Source organism: Periophthalmus magnuspinnatus, chromosome 20 (assembly GCF_009829125.3).
Source record: "Periophthalmus magnuspinnatus isolate fPerMag1 chromosome 20, fPerMag1.2.pri, whole genome shotgun sequence".
Classification (NCBI taxonomy): domain Eukaryota; kingdom Metazoa; phylum Chordata; class Actinopteri; order Gobiiformes; family Gobiidae; genus Periophthalmus; species Periophthalmus magnuspinnatus.
The window spans coordinates 13,921,878-13,931,019 of record NC_047145.1 but is presented as its reverse complement, the minus strand read 5'-3'; the positions used below and the strand labels follow the sequence as shown (position 1 = coordinate 13,931,019).

Sequence of the window (9,142 nt, the reverse complement as noted above, 5' to 3'; positions counted from 1 at the left end):
CAGAGGGGGTTTATTTAAATGGAAATTAAAAAAAAAATCTTCAGTGGGATTAGTCTTTGCAACCATGTCAATGAAGAAAGAAAAAAAAAAAGAAAAAGACTTTCCATTAGAAATTCTGGAGAGTAAACATCATGTGGTGATAAATGAACACCTTCAGAATGACCAATACATTAACACGCTTTTTACATTTTTTGTCAAGAAGCGGCCTGACCCTGACAAAACAGACTCCCTGCAGTTCATCATAGATTTCCACAAGTTTCTAAATGTCTTGAGATCTAGACAAACGAACAAAAGTAGCATATATTCTCTTCTCATCTCAACCTCACATCTTGTGGGAGCTGGGGCCGCAGTGGCTGGCAGTTCTGCAGCTGAATCCACTGAGAAGATGTTGACAAAGCTTGTGACTGTTTACACCACAACATGCTCCGAATAAGTGGGTAAATATGAGAAACGTGTCTGGGAGTTTTTTTTTGGCAGTAATGGACAGACAGCTTTAAAATTATATGATAATAAATGGTGCACAATTAAGAGAAGCATGTCAAAAAACACTTATCCAAAGAGTAAACTAGCTGTGAAAATGTACCTTATTTGAATCTTCAAATGTAGATTACTTACTTCAAAGCAGTTGTTGTCCTTATAAAACTATATTCAAATTGTATGCCATTTTTTTTAAATTGTACTTTTACTTGAGTACAAATCTTCCATACAATGATACTTCCAAACCAAATATTCATTATCATAACTGACCACATTGTTATTTTGTGTCCACTTAAAAGTAAAGGGACGTTACATTCCCATTAGAGGTTACATAAGTAATCATCTGGTGCATCTCAAGCAAATGTCTGCTAGATCTTCTAACCACATATACCGCAATATTTAATAGAAGCATTTGTTCAGACAGCACATTTCCTAATAAAAATGGGGACAGTTTACCGAGAGCCTAATGTGTCTGGTGGAGGAGTCTTACCAGAGAGTAGGTGGTGAGGTGTGTTCTTGGTGCTTCGTCATGTCCTGGACAGACCGCTCTCCTCTTCTGGCGCCTGCGGAGAGGCCCTGATGACCGCAGTGACATCATCCTGCAGGGGGCCACGGGCTTTTAAGGGCCATTGTGTGTGGACTCACTTATGATGAGCTAAAAGGCTTGGGAAAGAAAAATGAGAAATTCAAGAACACTACAAAGGGATGCTTTTTCTAGCTTTTTGCAAAATCTGTCTGCACAGGATATGTGTGGTGATATGCAAAGATTCACTAATGTAAAAAAAAACAACCTAGAAGGGACTAAAATTATCAAAACATTTAAGAGCTCTCTTTTGTCTGTAAGCATTCAAGCACTGTTATAATAGTGAAAGATGAGAGTACTTTTTTATAAGGTTTCTATGCGAACTGACAACAATAACAAGTCCTTGGTGACCCAATCCACCATTCTCCTCTATATTGCGAACTTTTAACTTTCAAACAAACAGCCAACAAAAAGGTTTTCTGTTAAAAAATGGAAGCTTTCAATGGGAAACGTGACAATATTCTGAAAACCACAAAGCCTTTGGGGGAGTGAAATTGGATATTCATACTGCTGAATGTGAAAAATAGATGTTTATTTATTTGGTTGTATTTTTTATCATTAAGAAAAGCATCTGTGCTCTTTGCGCTAGTCCCATCCCAAGGTAAAAACAAGAAGCCAGACAGAAAAGCACATACCGATTCTTCACACACTACAGCTACATCAAATTAAGGGACAGTACGTTTTAAGATACTTTGATATGACCAAATTAATAAACAGGAAAATGCAATATGAATTTAAGACCAGTTAATATATATTGTTCTGGAATTCGAATTGATGTTCTGAATTATTTGTCAAATATCCAGCACTTATTTGGTCATAGTTCAACTGGAGATTTGAAATACTGTCTAGCATAAATTATTTTAAATTAAACACTGGTTCCATCTTAAATTAAAAATCAAATAATGGTCAATGGTCAAAATGGTCAATCAGAATCAAACTGAGTAACGGGAAAATATTTCTGCTGTACGTTAATGTAGTGCCATTCCACAAGTGACCACAGACTTTCATAAAAAGACTGTACAAGCAGCTTACCTGCATCACTGAAAAAACACAAAACAGAAAAAAGCAATTGGGCCATGACTAGAGAACTTCATTCTTAAAACAATTTATTTTTTATAAGAAAACACTTAAAATTCTGTCCACAGCCAGTAGTAAAAATAGTAATACTTTGATCATCTTTAAGACACATATTGTGCCAAAGATTACTCCAGAGGAATGAAGCGAAATGTTGTTTATCTGACTGACTGCAAGTGGAAAAGTTGGGTTCAAAACACACATGCACAATATATGAGCTTTCATCTTGTCAACTGCATCATCAGCGTGTACCTTAAGAATGTATGCTGAACCCAAACAGAAATCAAAGCACATATTCAGTTAAGCAGTGCATATCAAAAGGAATTCATGTAGACATTTGTTTTGTTTTTTTCTGAAACAGGTTAAAAAATGCAGTGGAGGCCATTATTAGGGGTAGTTGACATCGTCGTCTGCAGGTGTCATGGTGAAATAGCTCGCATGTTGGAATTTAAGCACCTCATTTCCCCAGCTGGTCCATCCCGGGTGAAGATTTCGAGCAAAAAGCTCCAAACACTTGGCATTGGGTCTGATGTAGGGCTTCAGTAGCTCTGTAAAAAAAATACACCATACACAACTTTATTTAAAGGTAGCTGGCTGTGGAAGTGTCACTGGTTGTCCATGGTGCAAATAACAACATTCATGCAACAACTGAGTCTTGACCAGTATGTCCAAGCTATTATGCTTTATCAAAATTTTAAACATTTTATATAGTTCAATTAACAGATGTCAAGGTTATTTGATTAATCAGGATTTTTCAGATCAAAGTTAAGAAGAAAAAAGACATTTAAAAATCAAATCAGTGGTATAAAAAGCAAACCTCTGTTCCTTTTCTCTGGGTAATTTACTTTATTGTTCAAACAGCTTGATTTCACAAATCTGGTCAAATACTACATGGGTTGGTTAAGCATTATTAGACGATGTGAATGAAAGTAAAGTCTTCACTGTTATTTGGTCATTGTGTTATAATGTATAACAGTAAAATAGCATATATATAGTGATTTAGCATACGCAAAATGAATCATTTTGCATGGCAATTTTACTAAACAAATACATTTTGTTGTTTATTTATACAGCTCAATAACAGTATTTTTTATAATTCTGCATAGAAATTACATATCTTTCACCGGGAAATAAAATAAGAGAAAAGGCATAGTTAGATCAGCAGCCTTTATGTAAAACTCCATACACTTCATGCTCTTCATTCTTTATACTGGCTTTGTGACAGAAGAGAAATACGCAATAGTGTAGTTCCTCCTCACCATAGTGCACATACAGCTCATCTGTGGACAGACTCATGACCTTGTAGAGTTCCTGTTCCACTCCCCTGCCCCTTGGTCACCCCAACCCGTCTCACTCCCACCCCAGGGAAGTCACTGAGCTCCAAATCACCGTGTCTCTCCTTCACAGGTTTAACAAAACATCAATAAAATGATTCAACTTATAATGCCAAAAGGAAAGTGTAGCTTATTTGTAGCTTGAGGTTGTTGAGAAAATAATTGTCATTGTGATAAGATGAGACCAACTATTGGGAATTCAAATTAAATCTTCAATTGGATATTTTAGTGAATTAAATATTAAGGACAACATGGTGTTAATTGATTTCAGTTTGGAAGAAGAATGGTTAAGTATTTTACTACTACTAAGTTATTCAGTTAATTTTTTATTATCAATTTTAGGAGTTCTAGAGCCACATTTTAGGAGTTGTAGGGTGTGGTGTTACCCAAGAAACAAACCAAAAATCTAAAATATAACCAAAGAAAGAATACTTGGGCTACTGAAGTATAATAATAAGTAAATACCCTGGTAGATGCTGAAAAAAAAATCCTTGAAAAGCTTTAATTGTTCAAATTTAAAAATGATGAATGAATAAAAGTTGGCTTCAGAGTCAGCTTTATTCCCTGAGTTGTAAGAGTTGGGTCAACGGTCACCCCTTCCCTTGTTATATTTCTAGCTCCAGTGCAATTATCACATTGCATGAGTACAGTGGCAGATGTGAGCAACACCCATTGACTGAGCTTTCCTGCCTGCTAATAATAAAAGGTCAAAAAGACACGTTTCTTTATTAATGCAGCTGGGGAAACAAAGGCATACACATGAACTGTATGCTAATCTGCTTAATCTCTATGGCACCAAAGCTCTACATCTGGCATCATTATGGATCTAATCAATGCATTTTGAACAATATCCGTCCAAAAGGTGGACACTTCCTGTGCTGCTGAAAGGGCACGGGCACTGACTGTGTTTGGCTCTCTAAACTACACAATAAACTGCATTCCCCCAAGAGCGAAGGAAATGACGTCAAAGTCTCACCTTCATCAAAGTAACTGCATATTCACAATCTATGTCTGTATACAACGGCCAATACTTCAGACATTCATTAACAAAGTTTTGCTTTGCTTATTACATGTCAAATAATTCATTGGTCAAGTTTTCCATTTTTCTTTTTTTTATATCTTTAATGGATATAATATTTGAAAACAACAGTCTAACAACTCTAACCTTGACTACCTATATGTCTAACTTCTGGAATAGTGTGAAGAAAGTGTACTTGTATTGCAGAGCACAAACATGGTACCACTCTGCCCTCTAGTGTTTTTTTTTAAATAAAATCATATTTGTTTTGTCTAGCTGGCACAAGTACATAATGCTATGGCTAGTTGTATACTATACCTGAAAGCTGAGGCTTTTGGGAGTGGAGAGTTGATGGCACACTGACTATTAAACGATGATCCTCTATTGATATTGATTCACTCGAACTACTAAAAACAGAAAGAAAAAAGTTTACTTCCCATTCACTAAAGCAATACCTGTCCTGAGGTAAACACTTGTTTTTACCCTTCTGATCTATTTACAGTAGAGATGAATCGTCCAAGAACCAAGATTTCATATGGCTTTTTGTGCTCTGAATCTAGTGGAAAAACAAACTGTCCTGATGTGGTGACCTGGCAAGCACAAGTAAAACTAGTAAAACTACCAGTATGTATAACATGAAACTTTTTTAAATGCCTAATGTCCACACCTTAACCCACAACCATTCAGCCATGACCTCTACACCCCAGTGTGGGTAGAGCTCATCACAGACAAATCGCAGGTGGCTTGGCCGGTTTGTTACCCACGTGACTACTAGACAGTCTGAGGATGCCAAAAGAGAAATAGGCAACTTTTTCAACTGAGATGACGGCAAAGCATTGTACCTGGGAAAAGAAAATCTGCATGAAATCAGTCAAATGTTTGTTGTTTGATTCTTTTTAAACTTACCTCCTACTTCTTTTAACAGATTTGTTTTCCCATGGTGGATCAATGACTACTAAGTCAAACTTTGCTCCATCTAAATAGAAACAAAACAAAAAGATGAATGTAAACTACTTACTAATAAGTTATTATTGTTATTATTAAAGCAGCATTACATAATCTTTGGTAAATGACAACCCGATCAGTTGGTTTTAAAGAGAAGTCAGATTTTTGCAACCTTTTGGAAATCCATACTCACAGCCCACAAGTGGTTGAACTCTGGTAAAGTCTGAAAGCAGGAAAGCCGACTGGGCTGGTATCACATATTCATCTCCCAACAGGGTCACCACCGCAGCAGAGTCTGACCTGTTCTCTGTCACCCGTGAGAACAAATCCAGATGAAATGTAGAGCTTCCTTCAAGTGCCTGAGCACTAGTGTCCTGTTTCTCCATGTCCACAAGAGGGATCTGTTTAGCCATTTCACACAGATCACTTAGGCCACATTCAGGGAAAGTAACAGGATCTTGTGTAAATTCTTCAGTGGTGTTCAGATAGCCACATGCTCTGGCTGACTCCACCAAAGCTAGAGTGCCCTCCAGTATAACCGACCTAACCTGCAAAAACATTTTAAATTGATTATAATGCATTGTGCTTTGGCAATGGGTAACCATTACTCACCTTATCATGAAAAGCTTTGATATCAATTTCCCCTTGGTTGAGTTTTGTGCATTTCCGCTTCCTCTTCTAACAAAGAATGAATTAAATAGTTACTACTATAAATTGATTATTACATACTTATTATCACCTACTATTGTATTATTTGTATTTAGTGAATGGGGAATTTACTAATGTGATGTTTTAATCTTACTATTCAGAATCACAATAAGTTGAATTGCAATTGTCAGAGAACAAAACTAGAAACTTGCTTTGGCATTATGGTGCAACATAAAACAAAACCTAATAATGTAAACTATGACAAAATAAACACAAGCATTAAAATAAGATAAATAAAAAATAGACATTGTTACAAATACAAAATATAGAGTAGAGCAGGACAACCCTGCCCTACTATTCATTTTGCAAGTAGTATAGTGCAAGTAGGTTAATTGCAGTTCTTTAAAATGACAGTAACTGGTGTTATAAAGTGACAGGTGGTGGTGTTTATAAGTCCAACAGCAGAGGGGAAGAAAGTGTTCTTGAGGCGAGAGGCCTTCTGCCCCGAGGGGAGTGGCTCAAATCGTCTGTGTCCAGTGTAGGCTTGTGTCGTCTGTGTCCAGTGCAGGCTTTTTTTTTAAACTACATCTCACTTGCATGATTTTTATACTTTTTTTATAATATTCCTTCTACTGTCATTGTACTTTGTACAATGTCATTTGTCATTTTAGTGTTACAACAGCAAAGTCTGGCTGCAGCAGTAAAGGATCAGCTTGACTCTCAGCAGTTTGCCTTGGCCCTGCATTAAGATAGGACACTACCCTGACTTTGATTAATACAGAACATTTGTAGACCAAGCAGGAGGATGGTGGTGGCGTCCTGGTGGTGGCGTCCTGGTGGTGGCGTCCTGGTGGTGGCGTCCTGGTGGTGGCGTCCTGGTGGTGGCGTCCTGGTGGTGGCGTCCTGGTGGTGGCGTCCTGGTGGTGGCGTCCTGGTGGTGGCTTCCTGCAAGCATCACAAGGGCAAATCGGGGCCATTCATCCTCTGTCACTGCTGAAAGCGTAGAGTGTCAATAAGGCTGTTGCATGATGAGTTAGGAGCAACACTTTGGGCAGCTTTGGTTGTTGGAAGGTGCTATAGAAATAAAGTTTGATTGATTGATTGATTGAATTCTGGTTCAGAAGCAATGCGTGGAGTTTGTCTGCAGTGGTTGAAGAATCTTGGTTGAGTTTAAAGACATCATCTGGTCTTCTTGTGCAGCTTTAGCAGGTTTACCTTGGGCTCACACTCTGTGGGAATCAGAGATGAGGACTTGACCCAAAGTAGGAGGGGTGCATGACAGAGCACCCCAGCATCCTGTGAGGACAACCATGTAACAGCCAGCCAGCGAGTGGTGATGTAATTGACTTTTTATCTTAGTGCTTGAGGAGGTCTTCCCTATACAGATTTGTAGGTGTGTCTTACATAATATGGCATCAATCAATGTTTCCATGTTTTATGTTAAATAAAACATAAAATAGACGTACATGAGACATTTCCACAATGCACTTCACAAATCACAGATCTACATGTGATACATGAAACCAGAAGTTAAAAGGGGTTTGTTTATTGTCACGATTTTTGGGAGGGAGGTCAGGTAGTAACGCTACATTAGCCTATTCAGTGAAAAGAGTAATGCTGAGCATGGTGACCCAGGGACATTTCCACTATGGTGGACAGTAAAATTTAAGTTATCCTGTCCGGTTATCTCAATGATATACCGTCTAAACGGGTAAACAATATAACTGTTCATCTCATTTAAGTCTTGAATCTATTGTATTTTTGGGATCAAATTTCACAACCTATATTCCACATCTCCATTTGTTGAAGCGGGGCTCAGTAGGGGATTGGAGGGTCACCATAAGACACTTATTTACGGCTTTTACCTTATCGTGTTTAGTGCAGGTCACGCCCCCAGCTTCACATTTCTTGCTCACATGACTTTGCACAGTTTGAAAACACTGACTTTTAAAGCTACACGTGACGACTGTCTTCTGTCCTCCTTCTGTCCATCGGATGCAGCGGGAGTAGCTCTGAGAGAAGAGGGAGCGCGGATCCAACACCCAGCCCCAAGCGCCCTGGGCCACCACGGACATTACAGCAGCTACTTTGACCCGCTCTTTCCCGTAGACCCATTTTTATAGACCCATAATCACAGATCCATAATCATAGATCCATAATCATAGATCCATGCTGATAGTCCACGATCCGTCCCTCTTCCCCATGTGCTGTGTATCCTCTTCTTCTTGTGTTTTGTGGCAGTTATCATCCTACATGGTGCTTTTGCTGCCCCCTACTGGGTGTATTGTTCTCAATGATGGGAATGATCCAAATGATTTTCAACCATAGTTTTTCCCTCATGCTTCACTACCCTGGAATAATAGAACAATTGTAATTAGTAGGAAGTCAGTATTTAAACAAGACTGGATTGATGAGGACATTTCTGGACGGTAATGGGGATCTTATCTTTGAGTATGACTTTAGATGTGATTGTAAAGATTTACAGATGGTGTGTAAAGCTATCCCCATGTCCTTGATTGAGTTAAAAATGCGTTGTTATTATTACTCCGGTAACAGTCTTGATGGTTAATGATTGTAAATTAACTGCTTACAAATGTTGAGGTTGACCCTTGCACCTTCTGAGTTTTGAAAGGATGTTTAATTAACTTTATTGAACACTCAAATGTTTTGCTTTTCATGGACATTGTTAGGCGTGTTCTATCAAAATGACGACTGGATTCGATCAGTTCAAATCTCAAAAGTTTATTCCCCTGACAGTTACAATCTAATACAGGACCCGGGGTCATATGATCTATCCCTCGTATGTGCAGCAGGCGGTCTGTCTGCTTTTACCTGACCCCGTAACATAAAAATGTAACATGCAACATGAATATGCAAATATTATGTTGAGTAGGTTGTCGCCCAGGTTCCTCCCTCCGGCCTCGCTCATCTCTCTGGGCTGCACCAGTCTATTTAACGGCCTCGAGTCTCATCCGACCGCCCTGTCCCTGTAAAGGAGCGTCTACACAACCCCAACAGTTCCCCTCAATTCATATCACACAATATTGCCTTTAACATAGTTTC

General features: G+C 38.4%; 1 protein-coding gene across 1 annotated transcript; it reads right to left on the bottom strand.

The window, feature by feature from the left end:
* Positions 1–2,149: 2,149 nt before the first annotated feature.
* Positions 2,150–8,315, bottom strand: mettl4 (methyltransferase 4, N6-adenosine). Its single transcript, XM_055230067.1, has 8 exons — positions 7,945–8,315; positions 6,044–6,109; positions 5,625–5,979; positions 5,393–5,462; positions 5,154–5,328; positions 4,970–5,076; positions 4,805–4,893; positions 2,150–2,682 (listed from the first exon to the last, which is right to left on the bottom strand). The coding sequence occupies exons 1-8, from the start codon at positions 8,152–8,154 to the stop codon at positions 2,522–2,524; spliced, it is 1,233 nt and encodes a 410-aa protein (XP_055086042.1). The 5' UTR covers positions 8,155–8,315; the 3' UTR covers positions 2,150–2,521.
* Positions 8,316–9,142: the final 827 nt, after the last annotated feature.